We start from the raw sequence: 24,856 nt of genomic DNA, 5'->3' as shown, positions 1-24,856 counted from the left end.
ATTAGTAATTAAGCTAACAAAAGTGGACAAGCCTGAGTTGCTATATGTTCTGTATCTCATTTATCTGCACATATGTCTATCTTACACATCCATATATATAATATGCGCACACTCTCCACCTCTCCTAAATCTGATCTCCTAGAGGTAAGTAACAAAAACATTCAACATGATTTGAGGTAAAAGAAACAGCTCAGGTAAACTGCTTCCCCTTTAGGTAATTCAAGCAACTAATATTTCTGTTGGTATATGAAACACAAATTGTACTGATGGAGCGCAAGTTCTATAATAAACAAAATAAACAATCAAATGAGGCTTTATAAACAGAGAAATTTTTAAAAAATCTATGAATAATAATAAAAAAGAAAATCAAATAGTACAGCGAACAATTCTGAAAGAAGGAGCATCATGATCAGAATGAGTAACACAGAGGATAAATTAATTTATTGAAGCGTAAATATGACCATTCGGGGCGCAAAAGCAAATCTCACGGAGAACGAAGGAATGGTGAAGATAGGTAAAGCGCAGACTCGATCATAAACACCTACAAAGGCAGGGGATAACAGTGAGTGGGGAAGGAGCATGATCCTGCTCACAGACACCAAAGCAGTTATACAGAATAATAGAGAAGGAGAGAGAATGGGGAAACAGGGTGGACCTGAACAAAACAGGGTGGACCAGCAGCGGTGGCTGAGAATGAAAGAGAGGCAGAGTGCAAAGTAGGAAAGACCAAGCAATTAACACATATGAGAGGTGACATCAGAGCAAGCTATCATGTATGGTGGACATACCGGTAAGCTTTATATTTCTATTTGAAGATAATGTAATCAAACATGAGGCCAATTATTTTGCAAACTATTGAGACCAAATCACAAAACTACAGAATTATTGTGGAACAGAAGGACGTCATTCAGCCAATAGTACCTTTACCAACTCTATTACCAAAGGCTAATTTCCTGCCTTTTCTCTATTTCTCTGCACATCATTTCTATCAAAATAACCCTCCAACGCCCTCTTGAATGCCTCAACTGAAACTGCCTCCACCATATTTCCAGGTAGTGCATTCTATACCCTAACCACTCGCTGGGTAAGAAAGGTTTTTCTCACATCACTCTTGCTTCTTCTGCACATCACAATAAGTTTGTACATTTACAAATCAGAAGAAAAATAAATTGCAGGGTGATGGCAAATAGTAAGGGGAGGGAAAGGCTAGCTGAGTTGTTCCTGGGGCTAGCACAGATATTATGGGTGGAATGGCCTTCCTCTTTGCTGTAACCATTCTACGATCATAACACATTCAGTCTTCACAGGACAGTGTGACGTTGGGAATCAAAAGGGAGAAGCAATTGGTCAATGTGATTGAAGTTAAGAATAGAACAGCAGAGAAGGAGGCCAGTGGGCCTACTATGTTTGAGCAGACACTGACAGTGTTAGTCAATGAGTCAAAATTCCTGGCCCTTATTCTCTTATTCAGTTAACCAATCCCAAGTTATCTGGTTCCACATATTTCAGATCATTACAACTTCTGACATATAATATATTTCCCTCATCATTAACTTAGTCCTTCAGACTGAAATTTGAATTTGTGCCTGCTGATTACTGACCCTCCTGCTAAAGGAAATCACCTCCTTATTTACTCTATCAAAATATTTCATGATTTTGAAAACCTTGAATTAAAACCTTTCCAAAACTAGCTTTGCTCTAAAGAGAACAATCCCAGTTTTTTGTATGCACCTACAAATAAAGTTCCACTTCGCCGGTCTCTTTCTAGTAAATATTCTCTGCAACCACCGAAGGTGTGATTATCAAAATTGGACACAACACTCCAGTTGGGGTCTGATATATTTAGTAGCAGTCTTCCACCTTCAGCTTTGTGCTGTGAGGGTCAACACTGCCTTAAATATTGCCTGATGTGGTTTAGGATGGAGTCCTACTCAATCACAGCCACATTTGCTGCAGGCGACAGAGGACAGAGAAGGTGTGTGATTCCCTAGCCTTTATTTTCCAAGGGGCTCTGTTCCAGGCTAGCTGAGCTTGACATTTCTGCTTGTCTCTTCCAGTGCCCCTCTAAAGAGTCTGCTTTCAGAGGTGCCAGCGATTTACAACTGTCTCCTGGTGTCTGTGTCAAAGTCTGTCTTGCTTGCAGGTGTCCTTATAGGGGTGGCATGGAAGCCTAGGATGTTTCCACCCAGTGATCAGTTCAGAAGAATTCTGATATTTGGTTTCATTGATCTGATAGATAGAAACATAGAAAATAGAAGCAGGAGTATGCCATTCCAGCCTGTTTCACCATTGAATATGATCATGGCTGATTACTCAACTCAGTAACTTATTCCGGGTTTCGCCCCATATCCTTTGGCCCCCAATGAACAGAAGCAAGTATTGGCGTTGCCTTAGCTATGGAATTAATATGCTGCAGGCACAAATTGTCCAAATTTTTCACGCTATTCTCTTAAATTAGGCTCACTTTTCTATATTTGTCAGCTTTCCTGCTGTCAACCTTTCATTGAACATGGCTCCAGCTTTTGGCATACTTAACACAAATGGTGCTGAACATTATGCAATCATCAGTGAGTATCCCCGCTTCTGATCTTACGACGGAGGGAAGATCACTAATGAAGCGTTAAAGATGTTTGATCCAAGATACTATCCTGAGGAATTTCTGCTGCAATGTTTTGGGACTGAAATAGTTTAGCTCCAGCAGCCAACGCCATTTTCCTTTGAATCTGGTACCCAACCAATGGAGAAATTTCCCCCCAATTCCAATTTTGCCAGGGTTCCTTGATGCCACACTTGGTCAAATTTGGCCTTGATGTCAAGGATATCACTCTCACCTCATCTCTGGAATTCAGCTCTTTTGTCCATGTTTTAACCAAGGCTGCAATGAGGCCAGGAACTGATTGACCCTGGCAGAAAGTAAACTGAGCATCAGTGGGCAGGTTATTTGTTTGGAAGTGACACTTGTATGCACTGCTATCAACCTAGCTATGTATTGTTGATCATCAGTAAATTATATAAGTAGCCCCTTCCATTACTTTGTTGATAATCAAGAATAAATCGATTCAGCAATAACTGGTTAAGTTAGGTTTGTCTTGCTTTTTTTGAACAGGATATATCAAGGCAATTTCCCACACTGTCATATAAATGCCAAATTGTGTATAGACAGTTGATTCATTTATAATCAGCAAAACAGCTTATTCAACAATAACGCAATCTGAAATATTAAGGTTCAAAAGTTAATTCCTGCAAGCAGCAGAGATGTTTATCCCATATCAATGACTTTCAATGACAGTTTACTAGCTGTCTTAAATGCTGACACAGCCCCTTTTAAAACACACTCCAATGCATACATGTGCCTCCTCTGTGAAGAACCATGTCAAATATTCATTTGATAATGTTTTTTGCAGAATTCATCATTTTGATAGATCTGTTGAAAAAAAATTCTTCTGTGAAGACCTGTATAGCTCAACAATTAATCATTCTGAGTTGACTGTAATTATATTTTGTTTTAGTATAGTTTGCTAGCACTTCTTCCCTGGGGAAGGTATCCAACACATACCTGACTCCAATCTACAATTTCAAAAATGTCATTACAAACAGGTACTGTAAGGCATGCACTGAGAAAAATAATCCCGTGAGCTATCCTTAATATAGTAGAATCATACAGTACAGAAGAGGTCATTTGGCCCATCGAGTCTCTGCTGCTAAAAATACACTCCTACCTACAAGAGTCCCACTTTTCCACATAAGGCCCATAGCCTTGAATATTCTGACATTTCAAGTACTCATCCAAGTACTTTTTAAAGGTTGTGAGGTTTCCTGCCTTAATTACCCTCCCAGGCAGTGCATTCCGGACCCCCACTACTCTGAGTGAAAAATGTTTTCAAGTTCCTTCCAAATTCCTGCCTTTTACTTTAGAAGTGTGCTGCCTTGTTCTTGTCCCTTCTTTTAAGGGAAACAGCTGCTTTCTATTCACATTGCGTATGACCATCACAATATTATGCACCTCTATCAGGCTCCCCCTCTCCCCCCAACATTCTCTGCTAAAAGAAATCAAACTGAGCATTTCCAGCCGCTCTCCCTAGCTGAAATGTTCCTCTGCACCCCCTCCAGTGCAATCACATCTTTCTTAAGGTGTGGTGACCAAACCTGCACACAATATTCCAGCTGTGCCTTCATCAAAGTTCTGTTCAGCTCACATACAACCTCCCTGCCCTTACAATCTATACCATAACTGAAAAAGGCAAGCATCCCGTTAAGGGGAGGTAATGGCTTAGTGGTATTATGGCTGGGCTATTAATCTGGTAAATGCAGGTAATGTTCTGGGGACCCAGATTCAAATCCTGCCATGGCAGACTGTAGAACCTGAATTCAATAAATATGAGTCTAATGATGACTATTAGTCAATTGTCAGCAAAATGTATCTATTCTTTAACGTGCTTCGGGGAAGGAAACTACCATCCTTACCTGGGTTGACACACATACGACTCCAGACCACACCAATGTGGCTGACTCTTAACTGCCCTCTGGGACAATAAATGCTGGCCTTGATCCCATGAATGAATTTAAAAAGTCTTAACTACCTTATTACCCTGCCCTGCCACCTGCAAGGATCTATAGACAAGCACCCCAAGATTCTTGTATTCCTCTGAGCTTCTGAGTGTATTGTCATTCACTGAGTATTTCCTTGTTACCTTTTTCCAAAGTGCATCACCTCATTTTTATCAGGGTTAAATACCATCTGACCAATCCATCTGTATCGTACTATAACCTAAGATCTGCTTTCTCACTGTCAACCACCCAGTCAATCTTTGTGTCATCCATGAACTTACTTATCATCAACATCACACTTTGTCCTATATCATTGTTATATATCAACATTATCTCATGGGAATGTGGATCTACTGATAGCACATGGACGGCAGAGATTCAAAAAAGCAGCTCACTACCACCTTTCGCGTGGTTAACTAGAGGTAGAGAACAAATTATGGCCCAGTCAGCAACACACACATCCTATGGATGAATTGAAAAGAAAGCTGTCCACTGCAGGCTATACCACCAGATATAGTGGCTGCTGGCTGTAATGTTCCAGGAACTAGATCTGTGATCATTGTTGGCTCTCTCTGGACTCAGGTGAGTGAAGGTGGGATGTAGGTTACAGGGTTGAGGGTCATAGGAAGGAGGGGATAGGATTCAGCGATCTCATCTTCAACTATAATTCTAACCCCAACAGCCTCAGGCATACAGATGGTAGAATGTGAGAGACAAGCCATAAGGGCATTGGAATAGTCAATTTTAGAAGGAGCAAACGCTTGCATGAGAGTTTCAGCAGAAGAAGAGGAAAGCCAATAATGGAGTTGGGCGATGGATCAGTGGCATGGATTAGTGATTTCAAGCACACCTTAGAATCAAATATGACAAAGTTAAGAAGCATGTTCATGAGCCTGATACCTAAATTGAGCAATAGTACTCCTAGTGCACTTGATTACAAAGCTTGCTAAACTTTATTAGAAGTGTTCTAAAGCATTTAACCTGTCTTTGGGAATTAGTATTCTTCCCATTCAGCCAAATAGGTGCACTGCCTCAACCTGCATAGGTATTGGGATTGGCATACTAGGGTGGGAGAGAGATCATGAGAGATGGAGAGGCAGAATTTCAGAGAATATTTCAGAATACTCGGAATAAGATTATTGCTCGTATAAAGATAAATTCTAAAGGGAGGTCTCATCATCCATGAATCATTAAAATATTTTGGAAAACGTAAGAACTTAGGATAGGCAGTTCAGCCCCTTGAGCTGTTCCGCCATTCACAGATCACGGGCAGATCTGTGGCCTAATTTCACCAATTTACCTTTTGTCCATGTCCCTTAATACCTCTGTTGAATAAAAAATAATCTATCTCAGATTTAAAATAAACAACAGATATAGCATCCACTGCTGTTTGTAGAAGAGAGTTCTAAATATCTACCAATCCTTGTGTCTAAAAGTGCTTCCTAACATCTCTCCTAAACAGTCTGGCACTAATTCTCAGACTGTGGCCCCTAATTCAAGAATCCCCAACCAATGGCAATAGGCTATCTTTATCAACCCTATCATTTCCTTTTAATATCCTGAAGACTTCGATCAGATCACCCCTTAACCGTATAAATTCCAGAGAAGACAGGCCTGATTGGTGTAATCTCGCCTTGTAACTTAATCGCGGAAGTCCAGCTATCATTCTTGTAAACCTACGTTTTACTCCCAAGGGCAATATATCCTTCCTAAGGTGTGGTGCCCAGATCTGCTCACAGTATTCCATGTGGGGTCTAATTAGGTTTGGATAACTGCAGCATAACTTTTGCATCCTGTATCCCAGTCCTGTAGATATAAAGGCCAGCATTCCATTAGCTTTCTTGATTATTTTCTGCACCTGTTTCTTGTGACATTTTAAAGATCTATGCACTTGAACCCCCAAGACTCTTTGGACATCCACTTAATACCCCGATCTATCCTTTTATGGTCTAAAATAGATAACCTTATTGTTGTTTAAATTGAGATCCAGCTGCCACACTTTCACCCATTCAACTGGTCTATCGATATCCCTTTGTAATTTTATGCTATTGTCCACACGACAATGCCACCTAAGTTTGTGTATTTTAGTCACCTCTTCAAAAATTCAGAGAGGTTTGTCAGGAATGACCTACCTGTCTTGAATCTACATTAGCTCTCCCTGATTAACTGAAAAAATTCAAAGCATTCTGTTAGCCCTTTCAGGGGTATAACCTGGTTTGGTATTGTATTAAATGTTTCTTTAAACATCCTCCACTGTTCTTCTGTTGTTTTACCCATTAGTAGATTTTTCCAGTTTACTGTGGATACTCTTTGTCTCATCTTATTAAAGTCCGCCTTACCTAAATCTAAAGGTCTAGGAGTTGATTTATGCTTTTCAGTTTCAAATGCTACATTAAGCTCAATCACAATTTGACAAATATGTTTACACACAATTAGGTTACCAATTAAATCCAGCTCGTTACTAAATCCAATACTGTTTATTGATTTGTTGCATCCAGGACACACAGATGATGCTGTGGCTTTAAGAGGTTATTTTGTTCTAACTTTTTCTTAAAGAGAAGCTTTAAGACTGAAGTCATGAGCTGTCTAATTGTAAAACCAGTAAACAACTTGTGAGGTCTTGGGGTTTTATTAAAAGTTGGAACAATAGAAGCAGGCTCAGCAGGTGTGGTCAAGTTCCCACAGAACCCAGATCTTTAGTTGTAGCTTTCAGTATCAGAAGCTGCCAAATCTCCCTTTTCCCTCTTTTCCCCAAATCTCTCTTTGCTACTGCTGAAAGCTGGAGTTGTCTCTCTCTCAGAATTATCTTTTGATGCTCTTTCCTCGATTGGAGAACTACATGTGGGACAATGTGTGTTCTGAATTTGCCTTTTGCCAAGACTGTGTTTATAAGATGTTACTATATTGGAACAGTTAACCAGTAGCAGGGTGGCACAGTGGTGAGCACTGCTGCCTCATAGTACCAGAGACCCAGGTTCATTTCCTGCCTCAGGCGACTGACTGTGTGGAGTTTGCACATTCTCCCTGTGTCTGCGTGGGTTTCCTCCCACAGTCCAAAAATGTGCAGGTTCGGTGAATTGGCCATGCTAAATTGCCTGTAGTGTTAGGTGAAGGGGTAAATGTAGGGGATTGTGTCTGGGTGGATTGTGCTTCGGCGGGTCGGTGTGGACTTGTTGGGCCGAAGGGCCTGTTTCCACACTGTAAGTAATCTAATCTAGCTAAATAATTTACTATTCTGTTAAGTTTTCCAATCGAGTTAAGTTATTTCAAATTCCTCTTTCTTTTGTTGCATTTTAACTGTAGTGGATGCATAAAGCATGTTTTGCTTTAAATTTGGTAGTTTGACCAATTTAATTGCACCTGGAATGCAGCACCTTACATTTACCCTTAAATAGGAAAAGGTTAGAATTTAGACTATCTTCTGAATACTTTGAGGTGGTTTGCTCTGGCCCATAACAAATTAGGGACTCTTGTCTGGATCAAAATCTCTAATTCCAGGTTGGGTTTAAGCATATTGGAAGCTAAGGCAGTGAGTGACAAATTTCGCGCCTTTTGGTTTGGGTGTTTACTTTGATTGGTTTAAAAAGAGTCTGCTTTGTATAATAATGGCTCTTCCAGTCACGAAGAGTTTCCTGTGAGTCATTCCATAAGGTTGGAGGAAGTGAGCAAGACGAAGCTTTCTGAATTGATAAACAAGTTAATTTTGGAGTAGCTTTTGAGAATAGGGGAGATAGTTGTGGCAATCCTGTAGCATTTACAATTGCTGGAAATACCATTGGAATCTTTGGAAATAGCTAAAATCAACTGAAAATGAAGCAGCTTGAACATGAAAAGGAAATGACAATTTGGATACAGAACTGGCTCAAAGGTAGAAGACAGAGGGTGGTGGTGGAGGGTTGTTTTTCAGACTGGAGGCCTGTGACCAGTGGAGTGCCACAAGGATTGGTGCTGGGCCCTCTACTTTTTGTCATTTACATAAATGATTTGGATGCAAGCATAAGAGATACAGTTAGTAAGGTTGCAGATGACACCAAAATTGGAGGTGTAGTGGACAGCGAAGAGAGTTACCTCAGATTACAACAGGATCTTGATCAGATGGGCCAATTGGTTGAGAAGTGGTAGATGGAGTTTAATTCAGACAAGTGCAAGGTGCTGCATTTTGGGAAAGCAAATCTTAGGAAGACTTATACATTTAATGGTAAGGTCCAAGGGAGTTTTGCTGAACAAAGAGACCTTGGAGTGCAGGTACATAGCTCCCTGAAAGTGAAGTCACAGGTAGATAGGATAGTGAAGAAGGCGTTTGGTATGCTTTCCTTTATTGGGAGGTCATGCTGCGGCTGTACAGGACATTGCGTGCAATTCTGGTCTCCTTCCTATCAGAAAGATATTGTGAAACTTGAAAGGATCTTCAGAAAAGATTTACAAGGATGTTGCCAGGGTTGGAGGATTTGACATATAGGGAGAGGCTGAACAGGCTGGGGCTGTTTTCCCTGGAATGTCAGAGGCTGGGGGGGTGACCTTACAGAGGTTTACAAAATTATGAGGGGCATGGATAGGGTAAATAGAAAAAATGGGGTGAGGGAGTCCAGAACTGGAGGACATAGGTTTAGGGTGAGAGGGAAAAGATATAAAAGAGACCTACAGGGCAACTCTTTCACACAGAGGGTGGTACGTGTATGAAATGAGCTGCCAGAGGAAGTGGTGGAGGCTGGTACAATTGCAACATTTAAGACGCATTTGGATGAGTATATGAATAGGAAGGGTTTGGAGGGATATGCGCCAGGTGCTGGCAGGTGATTGGTTGGGATATCTGGTCGGCATGGATGGGTTGGACCGAAGGGTTTGTTTCCATGCTGTACATCTCTACGAGTCTATCTATGACTCTATGAACAGTGTGAATTACAACTGAAAGCAGAGGAAAAAGAAATGGAGAGGAAGGCCCTAGCAGAAGAAGGGGAGAGAGAGAGAGAGCGAGAGAGAGAGAGTTTTTGAACTTCAGAGATTGGAACTGAGAACTTGAAGGTGACTTAAGGTGGCGGAGGTAGAGGTGAAAGGTAGGAGTAGTGATGAGGAAAGTGTTGAAGAGCAATCCCATTGGAGCCAAAGGCCTGGTGGGAACCTGTTCAAACATGTCCAAGCCTGATTTTGGTGAGAAAGGTGTAGAAGCTTTTTTCATTTTATTGAGAAAATGGCTAAACAACTTAAATGGCCCATGACCCATGTGGATATTGTTGATTCAAACAAAGTTGGTAGGTAGAGCTCGTGAAGTAATTGCATCACTATCAGAAGAGGTATCTGGGGTGTAGGATAAGGTGAAAAACAAGTGCTTTTGAGCTGGTAACAGAAGCCTACAGACGCTTCAGGAATCCAAGGAGGGACCCTGGCCAAACATACATTGAGTTTGAAACAATCAAACAAAGTAATTTTGATAGGTGAATAAGGACATTGAAAATAGATCAAACATATGATGCTCTTAGACAATTATTTTGGAGGAATCTAAAAATTCACTTCCTGAAGTAGTGAGAACTCACGTGAAAGAGCATCGTTAAAATTGCAAAATTAGTAGCAGAAATGGCAGATGATTATGAGTTAGTTCATAAATCAAAGTTTATATTTCAACATCAATTTCAGTCTATAAGGGATATAAATTGGGGAAAAGAGAAATCCTCAGGTTGTAAACACCAGGTAATAGTAGAAAATGAGGACTGCAGATGCTGGAAATCAGAGTCGAGAGTGTGGTGCTGGAAAAGCACAGCAGGTCAAGCAGCATTCGAGGAGCAGGAGAATCAACATTTTGGGCATAACATTTTGCCTATGGACCTTCATGTCCAGTACTTAGGAAGTACATTAGAAGCATCATTAAAAAGTACACCACTCACAAAGGATACGAAGAGTTCCTAAGCATCTCAGGCACAAAACTACTTTGTGTTGCATGACAGCATTTATGAGTATTGTAACATTGCTACCATTAAGAACCGATTGCTGTGAAGCATTAATGTGTAAAACAAATGCAAAATCCTTTCCCATGCTGTAAACATAAAATTCTTGCTAACTAAAGCAAAATACTGGAGAAACTGGAAATCTGAAATAAAAATAGAAATGCTGGGATTATTCAGGAAGTCTTTCAAGTAGGACCATGCAATCGATACAGCACAGGAGGTCTTCCTACCCATTATATCCATGCTCACTCTCCTCTGAGGGTATTTCAACATTTTCTGTTTTTAGAAGGTATATTGCAGAGAGGAGCTTCAGGAGGGAGGAGACGGTAAAAGGGGATTAACAGCTGAATATGGACTGCAAGGAATCATAAACACCTGGAGGATCCTTAGAAATGAGCTCGAGGCTTTAGTTCCCACATTCACGACAAACTAGGAAACAGTTGCAGGTCTCTATAGCCGATAGGTTGAGGTTCAGGGCCGTTTAATGGGGGCAATTGTCAGCAGGACGCATGCATGCTGGCCATCTTTATAGGATGCAATGTACAGAAGAGGCGAACGCACACTCTTTTACAAAAGTTTAGTAGAGAATTTACACTTTGAAAACTGCAATCAAGAGAAATATTTGTCTCTTCTGAAGTTTCAGACTTGAAGTAACAGTGGTTACTTTTTCACAGGATATCATAACAGCAGGATGTTCAGGCAGAAAACATAAACCAAGCATAATGTCAAGATCTGCAGAAGGCTGTTGAAACCAAGTCATTGAGTGCCTTTAAGACAGAGATAGATAGGTTCTTGATTGGTAAGGAGGTCAAGGGTTACAGGGAGAAGGGGTTGAGAAACATATCGCCATGATCCAGTGGTGGACCGAACTTGATGTGCCATAATGGCCTAATATTGCTTCTATATCTTATGGTCTATTGGTTTGTCTCTCTTGGAACAGTTGAACTATGAACTGAATACAGAACTTTATTGATAAATTGTGTCTGCAATGCCAATCCATTTGGGAACTGACAGACATAAATGTCATCAGTGACCTGGGTTTAGTTGTGTTTTTCCTTTCCAAAAGGAGAATTAAGAACAAGATGAAATCACCTCTAAATTACAGAAAGGCCATTTCAAATTAATTTTCAAAAAGATTCATGTAAATCTAGAACTCACTTCCTGAAAAATGCTGTGAATGTCAGATCTTATTGATGCTCTGAGGACTGAGATAGATAGATTCTTTTTTGAGATAAGCTTATCAAAGGGTATGGAACAAAGACTGTTCTTATGTTCGCTTCTCCTAGTCTGTGATCCAAAATACATCTGACAAGCAGTACCCTATAAACACCAGTGTTAAAGTCACCTTCAATATTACACGAGCAGCACATCTCAGCAACAAAGTCAGTGAAGAAAGATTTGTTAATAAGACACAACAGAACAGCAGAGAGAGAGAAAAATAAAGTAAAATAGAGAGAGTACCAGCAGAAAGAGAGAGATATGACAGGGGGAGTACCAACACACAGACAGGTAAGAAAGAGAATCTATCCTTAGACATGTTGAGATTTGTGGGTTTCGTCAAAATAAATAAAACCCAGATAGTCATATAACTCGACACAATTACAGGATGAGCACATTAACTATGTGCTGTGACAGTCAAATTAAAGAACTGAAGTTTGGCTAAAGTGAAGATGTGTTATAAAATCTCTGGTTGAGCAGTTTATTTATTTATATATACTATATAGATGTGCACTCTCATTGCTGGAGATATGCTACAAAGATTTTGATGTGGGCAGGATGATTACTACTTATTTCAATGAAATGTATTTCAGATTTTTGGTATTTATCAGTTTTCTTTGATTTTGTACAAGGCATTGACTTTCCAGCAACTCTTTCACTATTTCATGGTATTTCATCTTACAACTGAATAATAAAAATCAAATTATTGGTATTGCTGGAAATCTGAAAAAGAAACAGAAAATGCTTCATTAACGCTTCAGGTCAATGAACTGTGTTCTTTCAACTATACTTGGAAAAATGTTGAGAAGATACTTACAATTCAGGATCCAAATCTAGATAATATTTTAAATCGTAAATTGAATTACTGAATTTTTAATTGACAATAATTGTGAAGAACTGCAAAAGTCAACTTTCTTGTCTGCAAGTTTAGAACAAACACTTGCCTTGCAAAATTTAATTGGCAGCCAATAACGTTTGAAGTATTAAGATTATTCAAAGAACAAAGAAACGTTTCTTTACCTGGAACAGAGGTTCCCAATGCAACAAACACTACTGCAGTAACAGAGTCCTTCAGTCCAATGGTACAGCCAAAATGGGAAGCCAAGTCACCAATAATTGCAGTTAGGATGCCAATCATAAAAATGGAAACTACAAAGCAGGCCCAGCCATTCCAGTACTCCGTAGGAGGTACAATAGCAAATAGAACTTTCCAGAAGACAGTCAGAAAGTGCATCACATAGTCAAAGCATGAAGGCAGTTTCTCCTCAGCACATTCATCGTCGTCGTCATCTTCTCCTGAAATAAAATATCAGAAGATTTTTAATTAAAACCAAATTGTTTCAGGAATCAGTGCCTGTGGGGACATCACACGAATATAATAAGCATCAACATCAATAGACTCAGAACTCTGCATCACAAATGTTTCATCATTAACATGAAAAGATTTTCAAAAACATAGTTAGTTTTTGTGCTACATGCTCTTTTCACAAAATCACAGAATTGTTACAGTGCAGGAGGCTGCCATTCAGTCCATCATGCCTGCGCCGGCTCATTCAATGAACATCATTACTTAGTGCTAATCTCCTGTATTTTCTAAATCCCCTGCACACTATTTCTATCCAAATAATCATCCAACACCATTTTGAATGCCTCAATTCAAGAACAGTACAAGTAAATTCATTACACAGAACAGCCTGAAGTATCACAAACATACGGTAGAATTTCAGACAATTGAATGAGAAGTTCTTTGGATCAATATGTTCATCATTATCATGTGATGCTTGAGTTTTCTTTTTAAAAACAGATTAAACTTTTCTAAGAGTCAAACTCATATGGGAGCTGGTGTTGAGGTTTAATAAATATATGGCAAGGAATTTCTCTCTTAAATCCTTTAGCATGTGTGTAATGTTCTTTTTATAGAAAAGAGAATGCATTAATAAGGTGAATTGAGTCCAGGATCATGTTCCAGGTAATTCAGATATTCCCCTCAGTTTGCTCAGAGAATCAAATCAAAATGCTCAAGAGGCATGGTTACTGCATAAATGTGTACATGACATTAAGGTTGTTGCTAGGGATTTAACAGCATCAGTACAAAGGCAAACAGACACTTTTAGATTAGATTCCCTACAGAGTGGGAACAAGCCCTTTGGCCCAACAAGGCCACACCGACCCTCTGAAGAGTAACCCACCCAGACCAATGCACCTGACACTATGGGCAATTTAACATGGCCAGTTCACCTGGCCTGCACAAGGAAATCAGAGCACCCAGAGGAAACCCCATGTCTACGTGCAACTTCCATACAGTCACCCAAGGCTGGAACTGAACCTGGGTCTCTGGTACTGTGAGGCAGCAGTGCTAGCCACTGAGCCACCATGCCACCCTAGTTATACTGCTTTCAAATTGCAAAACATTACATTGTAATGTATAAACTATAACTTGAGAAGTTAGAGTAATCACTATCCAAAGTTGCTTTGAAGACACAAAACTGTGATAATAGAAGTGTCTTCGACTGCAGACTTATCAGAAATGATTCTGCAACGTTTCATCATCGTATATTCATGTGAATTGTATTGCATGTTCCTGATATTTTCATTGTAGCCCTTGATCTTATTCTTTACCAGAAGTTTCTTTTCAAACAGTTCAACAAAGACAATACTAACTGCCTTATTTCAAGTGGATTCTGCTTTTCTGAGCAATATGAAAGGCAAATCTTTCTTGAAACTTCCTTGTAAATAAATGCTTAATTCCATTTAAAGCATGCTTGCCGCATGTTCACTTTATTGCTGGTTGCTGCAAGATTATTCGCATTTAACAGTGTTAGACCTCACCCCACCCCCCCCATCAGCTCTGGATGATGTGTTCCTGTACAGGGACATGCATTGAGACCTATAGATGCAATATTTATGATGTCACATTGTTGATTGCAACATTTCTGATTGCCCTGATTTGCAATTTGAACCTTCAGTGGCATTTGTGCTCTGGCCTGAATCAGGGATACAAATACAGCTCATCATGGGGATCCGCGCTCTAAATGGACCCAGGAATATTGTATTTTGAGCAATGAGACACGGCCGGGGAGAAGAGGGCAAATATCCCTCCCAAAATGCCTGGGGAAATTCAATCATGGGGGATCAGTACATTGGGCAATCAGAATCTTTGAGGAGCTGCTCTCCAAATTATAGGCTAGTTCTCTCCTGTGCTTGTTGCTGACAGGCTTACTACTGATCAAACACAAGACAGAATAACACTGTGATGAGAGGAGCAACAGGAAGCCCTGGTTGTGGTGGAGATTGAGATGAGGGCTGGGGCTGGAAAAGTGGGGCCAGAGAAGCAGGGCATCAGCTGGAGGAACCAGGGTTGAAGAAACGGTAACAAAACAGAAATTTCTGGAAAAGCTCAACAGGTCTGGCAGCATCTGTGGAGAGAAATCAGAATGAATGTTTCAGGTTGAGTAACCCTTCCTCAGAACTGGTTCTGAGATCAAGACCTGTTGAGCTTTTCTAGCAACTTATGTTTTTGTTTCTGATTTACAGAATCCAGTGTTCTTTCCATTTTATTTCATAGAATCCCGACAGTGTGGAAACAGGCCCTTCGGCCCAACAAGTCCACACCTACCCTCCGAAGAGTAACCCACCCAGACAATTCCCCTACTCTATACTAACTTCTGACTAATGCACCTAACCTACACATCCCTGAACATTAAGGACAATTTAGCATAGCCAATTCACCTAACCTGCATATCTTTGTGATTGCGCAAGGAAACCGGAGCACCTGGAGAAAACCCACACAGACACAGTGAGAATGTACAAACTCCACACAGTCACCTGAGGCTGGAATCGAACCTGGGGGCCTGGTCCTCTGAGACAGTAGTGCTAACCACTGAGCCACCATGCCATCCCAACATCTGCTGAAGGAACAGTGTTGGGGCTGGACTAGAGCTGTTTGCTGACCTTGTAGGGATTGCGAGAGTGAAATAGGGAGAGGAAGAAGAAGTTGGAAGTGGGGGGGTGGGGTGGCTGATGCTTTGGGCATCGAGAGGAAGGTTGGGAGGAAGGCTGTGGGGTCAGAGAAAGTAGCTTAGGATTGGGGGTGGTGGGACAGAGGAAGGTAGACTGAAGACAGAGAAAGAGGGAGGCTGCAAGGTCTTAGTGAGTTTGGAAGTGAAGTTGAAGTCGTAAGACATCTGCAAGAGGGTAAGGAAAGAGGGAGACTACAAGTCTGGAAGAGTGAGCTGTGTTGTTTAAGCACATTGCTAGTGGATAGGCATTATTTCAGACTGGTCTGGAAGACTGTGACAGAGATAGAGAAACTGGGAGAATGGAATGGACTCTTTACAGGAAGCAGGGTGTGAGGATGTATTGTCCAGATAAGTGTGGGAGTTGGTGGGTTTGTAATGGATACTGTTGGCCAGCCTATCCCCATATATGGAAACAGAGATATTGAGGAAGGAAAGAGAGGAGTCGGACATGAACCAGATGAAGATGAGAGCAGGGTGGAAACTGGGTGAAACTGATGATTTCTTTCAATTCTAAAAGAGAGAAGGAAACATTTCCTTCCTTCCAGTTATGTCATCATTGTACTGTAGAAAGAGTTGTGGGGAGGTACCCAGGTCAGAGTGGAACAAGAAATGTTCCACATACTCCAGGACTCCATCCCATTCTTCTGCTTTCTCTGTATCCATCACATCTGTTCTGATGATGCCACCTTCCACAGGAAATGCCCATCTTCTTCTTCAATCGAAGATTTCCCACCATTGGGATCGACAGGACTGTCAGCATGTCTGATCCATCTTCCGCATTTTGTCCTCCACTCCTTCACTTGCCTCCCTCAACAATGATCGGGTCCCCCCAGTCTTCACTTAACTCCCATCCAGCCTCCACATCCAAAGGATTGTAAGTCACCATTTCCATGACCTCCATTAGGATGCCAACCAGGCACACATTCTCCTCCCCTCTCCTATCACCATTCCTCAGGGACCGTTTCCTCTCATACACTCTGGCACACTCCTCTCCATTCCCGCTCCCTACATTGTTACAGCTCACATACGATTGCAGTAGGCATAACACCTGCCCATTTACCTCCTCCCTCCTCACTATCCAAGACCCCGGACACACCTTTCAGGTGAAGCAGCGATTTACCTGTACTTCACTCAATCTAGTCTACTGTATTCGCTGCTCACAATTCAATCTCCTCTACACTGGGGAGACAAAATGTAGACTGAGTGACCGTTTTGTAGAACACCTTAATTCTGACAGCAAGACCGAGCTTCCTCTCGCCTGCCACTTCAACACACCGCTGTGTTCCCACGCCAACATTTCTGTCTCAGGCCTGCTGTAGTGTTCCAGTGAGCCTCAGCACAAGCACAAAGGGCAAGATCTCATTTTTCGCTTTGAGATCCTGCAGCCTGAAGGACTCAACATTGAGTTCATTAAGGTTACAGCCTGATTTCATCCTTCCATGTTTTGTTACCCAGCCCCATACCTACTCCTGTCATGACATGTGTTAGTTGTAGCACTCTCCATTCTCTCGAACTCTTAGCTCTTATTATCACTTATTCAGTTTTTCTTCTGACCTGGCCTGCTATCAATAACCTCCTTCTTTACCTATCCTTTTCATTTCGGTCTCATTCTCTCCAGGCTCTGTCTCCACTAAGCCGCTCATTTGTCCTTCTCCATGTCCCCCTCAAACCTCATCTTCAATATGAATACCACTTTTTTTGCTCTCAGTTCTGACGAAAAGTCACCAGACCTGCAACATTAATTGAGGTTTATTCCCACAGCCTTGCTTAATTTCACCTGCAAGTTCATTTTTTTTTGTTTCAAATCTACTGCATCTGCAATTTCATTTTGTTTTATTTTATTGAAAATACACTCCCAGCAAGAGGTCAGAGAGTGAAACTTTTCACGTAGACAAGAAAGCATTTTGGTATCCCTGGGCTTTTATCGCAATCATTTTTTTTTCAGGTCCCTGCTGTGGTGAAAAACTGTGTTAAAATAGCTGTCAATGACATCTTAAAATATTCAAATTCACAAACCACCTCAGGCAGCCAAGAGCAGTTAAATCTAAAAGTTAATGGATTAGAGCTACCCTCATGAAGTACTGCCACTTTTAACACTTTTAACCACCACCTGCTTTTTGAATTTAATATACAAACCCCTACCCCAACCCCGCCCCCTCCCAATGTTTTTGTAACGTTTTGACTTTCCTGATTTCTGAATTTGGAAAACATGATAATCTAACTCAGGTTAATCATGGGGTTCATAATAATTGAACCATAAAAAGACAGGAATTTTCACTGCTGTTTACTATGACTCATTTGGCAGTAGAATCATGTGTTGTAAGAACATAATGAAGTAGAATTAATTACCATCTGAATCAAAAGTTTGTTGATGCTGTAACAACGTGAAAACCCAATGGCCGTATTTTCATTTGGTTACATGTGCAAGTGGCCAAATTGCTGAAAGAAATTAATTTTCTTCCACACTTCACATCCTGCACCATATACCCTTTTCTGCAGCTCAGAAATACTTTATGTTCAAAATACATTTTGAATGAGAAATGAAAATCGCATTTCCTCAGTCATACCATTTTCATCTGGGGCTTTGGAAATCCATAAGAGACCAGCAGGTCGAAGAGTTTGTGAAACCTACTGAAGAGTTGGGAACATTTGGAAAACAAATGCAAAATGTTTTCAATTGTCAATTATTGTTGTCAGGTGCTGGATTGTAATGTAAATTGGTTTTGTTCTTCTTTCGTGAAACGTGGATATTGTCAGCAAGCCCAGCATCCATTTTCTATCACCAAGTGCCCTTGAACTGAATGGCTGGCTTGGGCAATTTCAGAGGGCAGTTAAAAATCAACCACATTGCTATGGGTCTGAAGACACATGATTTGAGGGGCGGGGTCCAAGGGCAGAGGGGCGGGTTTCAAGGGTGGAGGAGCAGGAAGTGGAGGGGATGCAGTGGAGAGCATTGTCAACCATGTCTGAGGGGAAATTGCGATCTTTGAAGAAGACTTCTTCACCAGGACAGAACCCCACTGGTCCTCACCTACCACCCCACCAACCTCCAGATGCATCGTATCATCCTTCGTCATTTCCGCCACCTCCAAACAGACCCCACCACCAAGGATATATTTTCCTCCCCTCCCCTATCAGCGTTCCGGAAAGACCGCTCCCTCCGTGACTCCCTCATCAGGTCCACACCCCCCACTAACCCAACCTCCACTCCTGGCACCTTCCCCTGCAACCGCAAGAAATGCAAAACTTGCGCCCACACTTGCCCCTCCTCACTTCCCTCAAGGCCCCAAGGGATCCTTCCATATCCGTCGCAAATTCACCTGCACCTCCACACACATCATTTACTGCATCCGCTGCACCCGATGTGGCCTCCTCTACATTGGGAGACAGGCCGCCTACTTGCAGAATGTTTCAGAGAACACCTCTGGGACACCTGCACCAACCAACCCAACTGCCCTGTGGCTGAACACTTTAACTCCCCCTCCCATTCCGCCACAGACATGCAGGTCCTTGGCCTCCTCCATCGCCAGACCATGGCAACATGACGCCTGGAGGAAGAGCGCCTCATCTTCTGCCTAGGAACCCTCCAACCACAAGGGATGAATGCAGATTTCTCCAGCTTCCTCATTTCCCCTCCCCCCACCTTATCTCAGTCCCAACCCTCGGACTCAGCACCGCCTTCTTGACCTGCAATCTTCTTCCCAAACTCTCCGCCCCCACCCACTTCCGGCCTATCACCCTCACCTTAACCTCCTTCCACCTATTGCATTCCCAATGCCCCTCCCCCAAGTCCCTCCTCCCTACCTTTAATCTTAGCCTGCTTGGCACACCCTCCTCATTGCTGAAGAAAGGCTTATGCCCGAAACGTCGATTCTGCTGCTTCGTGGGTAATAATAATGGTGAACCAGAAAATGGCAGAGGAGAAGATTAACTAGTTTGCATTAGTCTTCTTGGTAGAACTAAACACAGTCAGCATGGCTTCACAAAATGAAATTATGTCCAATGCATCACTTTTCCTTGCGGAGGAAACAAACAGGATAGATAAAGGATAGCCAATATATTTGGATTTCCAAAAGGCGTCTAATAAGGTTCAGCACAAATGGCTACTTAATAGAATAAGAGCCCATGGTGTTGAGGTAGTATATTAGCATGGACAAAGGTTGGCTCACTAAAACAAAGTTTGGACAAAGGGGGCATTTTCAGGATAACAACCTGAAATGAGGGGAGTGCACTGGTGATCAGTGATGGGAGTCACAATTATTTACAAGATCTATTAATGATTTGAATGGAACTAAATGTAGTATCACAAGTTTGCAGGTGAGACAAAAATAGATAGCAGGACAAGTGGTGGGAAAATGTGAGAATATGCACTTTTGGCAGGAAGAACAGATTGGGTAAGGTTGAGGAAAGCAACGCCACAGGGGGATTAAAGAGTCCACGTACATGAAACACAAAAACATTTAGGTTCAACAAATAATTGGGAAGGCAAATTGGCTTTTAATTCAAGGAGAATTAAATATAAAAATAGAGAACTAGATTAGAGTGGTGCTGGAAAAACACAGCAGTTCAGGCAGCATCCGAGGAGCAGGAAAATCGACGATTCGGGCAAAAGCCCTTCATCAGGAACAGAGGCAGGGTGCCTGCAGAGTGGAGAGATAAATGAGAGGGGGGGGGGGGGTGGTGGGGAGAAAGTAGCATAGAGTACAATAGGTGAATAGGGGTGGGGATGCAGGTGATAGGTCAGAGAGGAAGGTGTGGGCCCACCCCCCCTCTCATTTATCTCTCCACTCTGCAGGCACCCTTCATCTATTCCTGATGAAGGGCTTTTGCTCGAAACATTGATTTTCCTGCTCCTCGGATGCTGCCTGACCTGCTGTGCTTTTTCAGCACCACTCTAATCTAGACTCTGGTTTTCAGCATCTGTAGTCCTTGTTTTTACCCATAAAAATAGAGAAGTCTTGCTAAACCTTTACAAGGCACCAGTCATACCCATCTGGAATACTGTGAACAATTCTGGTTCCCTTAACTAAGGAAAGGTTGTTCACCTTGTGAGGGTCTCTAGGACTAGAGAACATAATCTCAGAGTAAGAAGTTTCTCAATTAAGAAGAGAAAAGGAGTATCTGTTTTTCTCGGTAGGTAGACTGTACTTTATTTACAGCAGTGGACTGTTGAAGCTGGGTCGTTAAGTACATTCAAGGCAAAAATGGACAGATTTGTAATCACGTAAAGGAATGAAGGGTTATGGGAAAAGGCAGTAAAGTGGAGTGCAGGATTGTTATATCAACCATGATCTAATTGAATGGCAAAGCATATTAGAAGCGGCCTAATGTTCTACTTCTGCTCCTACAACTTGTGGTGATTTTACATGTGTCAGGTGCACGGTCTGCATGCTGCAAAAGTGAGCAGGTTGGGTTTTCCCAAGATTCGGCCTAGTGTGTACATAATATACAGAAATGTGGTGACATATTATTCAAGTTCTATATTCTGCACTCCCAAGGCATGGGTTAAAGCGAACACTTATTCATCGAATGACTTTTGTGCACTGATAATATTTTTAACATGATGCTTCAGAGAAGCAACATATGGATGTAGTTTACTATATGTCAAATGTACAAATACATCTTGGTGTCAAGGATGAATTAAGGTTACCTGAAGTCATTGATATGAATTGAAATCTGCTGGTTTATAAATCTCCAAAATCAGTCCCCCATATAATGGATCATTTCCGCAAAAGACTGACTTGTTGCAGATTTATGAAAAATTGAAAGGGAACCAAATTAACTGATTATATTTAGAATGGAGGTTGGTATAATTGTCTATATACTTCCTTTAATTCTCTCATAGGATGTGGGCGTCGTTGGCTGAGTCAGTATTTATTGCCCATCCCTAGATACCCTTGAGAAGATGGTGATGAGCTGCTTTCTTGAACTGTTGTAATCCACCTGCTGTGGTTGAATCATAATGTCCTTGGGGAGAGTCCCTTGTTGGAAGTCAGGAAAAATCTCCCTGGAATCCTATTCTTAGTCACAATCCAACAATCGTGACTATCATGAAATAGAGATGGACTATAAAGTGGCCAAGAGCACTGGGAAATCAGACAATTGGGAAGACTCCAAAAACAAACTGAGGATAACAAAGAGAGAAATAAGGAAGGAGAGGATCAAATATGATGGTAAGCTAGCCAGTAATATTAGAAATGATTGTAAAAATTTCTTTCAATACATAAGAAACAAACCAGAGGCAAAAGTAGAAATTGGGCTGCTCCAAATTGATGCAGGAAGGCTGGTGATGGGAAATAAGGAAATAGCTGAAGAACTTAATAAAGACTTTGTGTCAGCCTTCACAGTGGAAGACATGAGTAATATCCCAACAATTAATAAGTGTCAAGGGGCAGAGTTGAGTATGGTAGCCATTACAAAACAGAAAGTGCTAGAAAAGCTAAAAGGTCTAAAAATTGATAAACGTCCTGGCCCAGATGGGCTGCATCCTAGAGTTCTGAGGGATGTGGCTGAAGAAATAGCGGAGGCGTTGGTTGTAATCTTTCAAAAATCACGAGAGTCAGGAAAAGTCCCAGATGATTGGAAAGGATCGAGACAAAAATTGGAAAATTATAGGCCGATTAGCCTAACCTTGGTTTTGGTAAAAGAATCCATTGTTAAGAATGAGATTTCTAAATTCTTAGAAGCGCAGAGTCGGATTAGAACAAGTCAGCATGGATTTAGTAAGGGGAGGTCGTGCCTGACAAATCTGTTAGAATTCTTTGAAGAGGCAACAAGTAGGTTAAACCAGGGAAACTCTGTGGATGTTATCTATCTAGACTTCCAAAAGGAAGTTAGGTGGACAGGTGGATAGTACTGAGGAGGTGGGGAGGCTACAGAAAGATTTAGACAGTTTAGGAGAGTGGTCCAAGAAATGGCTGATGAAATTCAATGTGAGCAAATGTGAGACCTTGTACTTTGGAAAAACGAATACAGTCATGGATTATTTTCTAAACAATGGGAAAATTCATAAAGCCAAAGTACAAGGGGATCTGCTCATCCAGGATTCTCTAAAGGTTGACTTGTAGTTGAGTCTGTGGTTAAGAATGCAAATTTAATGTTGTCATTTATCTCAAAACGGTTGGAATGTAAAAGCAGCAATTTACTACTGAGCCTTTATCAAGTTGTGGTTAGGCCCCATTTAGAACACTGTGTCCACTTTTGGGCCCCACACCTCAGGAAGGGCATACTGGCACTGGAGCATGTCCAATGGAGGTTCACATGGATGAAACCTGGAATGGTGGGACTAAAATACAATGAATGGCTGAGGATCCTGGGATTGTATTCATTAGAGTTTAGAAGGTTGAGGAGAGATCTAATAGAAACTTAAAAGATAATGCATGGCTTTAGAAAAGGTGGACGCTGGGAATTTGTTTCCATTATGCAAGGATACTAGGACTCGTGGGCACAACCTTAGAATTAGAGGGGGTCAATTTAGAACAGAAATGAGGAGACATTTCTTCAGCCTAAGAGTGGTGGGCCTGTGGAATTCACTGCCACGGAGCACAGTGGAGGCTGGGATGTTAAATGTCTTCAAGACAGAAATTGGTAATTCTTAATCTCGCAAGGAATTAAGGGATACGGGGAGAGTGCGGGTAAGTGGCGTTGAAATGCCAATCAGCCATGATTGAAAGGTGGAGTGGACTCGATGGGCTGAATGGCCTTGCTTCCACTCCTACGTCTTCTGATCTTACTTCTGGCTTCAGAAGAATAGTTTGGGTGCTGCATGGTTTTAGCTTTTAAACAAATTGGACTACTTTTCCTTCAGTAAGTGAAATTCTCAATTCAAAAGTTTGCCTTGTATGAACTCTGCTGGATTTTCTTGATTTTTTAATGATTCCTTTGATGATTTTCACTTTCATCTAATGACTGGGGATAGTGTACAGATTATGTATGGTATTGAATTTCCTAATGCTTCACTTGTGAATTGTGGCCCCTGGCACTTATCACAATTTCAAGAATGTCATAATACATACTTTGCAGTACTCTACACCCTCACTGGTAGTCATTGACGTGAGCTGGTCTATCTCATAGCAATTAGAATAGTCATCAGTAACATGATAATAAATTCCTGTAAGAGTGAACAATGAGAGTGCATACTCCGATCTTCATCTGCTCTGGCCGAAAGAATAACTGCAACATTCACATTGCTTGCCATTTCAATGCTCTCATGCTAAAATTTCTCTCCAAGGCTTGCTGCAGTACTCCAGGGAAGTTCAACAAAAGCTGGAGGAATAGTTTCTCATTTTTGTATTAGGCAATTTACAATGTTTAGGACTCAAAGGACCTGGTTTCAACTATTCATACCAACCACTAACATCTTTTATTCATCAATATCTTTTCTCTGCTACCATTAACACTTCCTCAGTCATTTTCTCTGTGCACCCTCACCATCTATTCTATTTGTTCCTCCTTTCGCTTTATGAATTGCATAAAAACACTATTTTTCAGCCCTTTTTAAATCTGAAGAACAGCAGCCATAGTGAACGTTAGTTTTGTTTTCCTTCCAACAGATTTGCCAGCATGTTTTCGTTTTTACTTCATCCTTGGCCTGTTGAGATGTCATGTATTATAAGCTGATCTTTAGACTCTTTAGTATTTGTTTGGCCAGTGGATCAGTTTTTCTTAGTTTTGAAGGAGTTCTCAGGAAGGGTCGCTGGACATTAACTCTCCTTTCTCTCCACAGATGCTGACAGGCCTGCTGAGTTCCTCCAGCAACTTGGTTTTTTGTTTCAGATTTTCAGGATCTGCAGCTCTTTACTTTATTTTTGAGCGCATTCTCTTGCCATCCTCAAACTAGACTCAATTCTAATGTAGGTTGTATAGACACATACTTTTTCTCATCTCCTTTGGGATAATAATTCTATTTTCTTTGTATAATGAGCCACCTTGGGCAACTGCATGCCTTATACTTTCTTATACCAACAGATGTGCCCTTGATGTTTTAAGGCCAACCTTTCATCAATTTGCATCTTATTGTTTAGTTGGCTTGATATGAGCATGCGACATGTCTTTCAGATTCAATGTCTGTTGTGTTGAAGACAAAAGTATATCAAGCTGTCGCATTCTATTGAATCTGGAAGATTTAACACT

At 41.2% G+C, this 24,856-nt stretch overlaps 1 protein-coding gene across 6 annotated transcripts in view; it reads right to left on the bottom strand.

Moving 5' to 3' along the window:
* The window catches only part of LOC140457887 (sodium/calcium exchanger 1-like), a 310,251-nt gene that overhangs the window by 11,751 nt on the left and 273,644 nt on the right, over window positions 1-24,856 (bottom strand). For all 6 annotated transcript variants that reach the window (XM_072551648.1, XM_072551667.1, XM_072551633.1 and 3 more), the window contains one exon: window positions 12,726-13,001. In XM_072551648.1, coding sequence (XP_072407749.1) covers window positions 12,726-13,001 — 276 coding nt within the window. The remainder of the gene's footprint in view (window positions 1-12,725; window positions 13,002-24,856) is intronic.

The sequence above is a fragment of the Chiloscyllium punctatum genome, chromosome 3, assembly GCF_047496795.1.
Source record: "Chiloscyllium punctatum isolate Juve2018m chromosome 3, sChiPun1.3, whole genome shotgun sequence".
NCBI lineage: Eukaryota > Metazoa > Chordata > Chondrichthyes > Orectolobiformes > Hemiscylliidae > Chiloscyllium > Chiloscyllium punctatum.
Note: the sequence above shows the minus strand (reverse complement) of the source record. Positions and strands in the feature narration are given on the sequence as shown.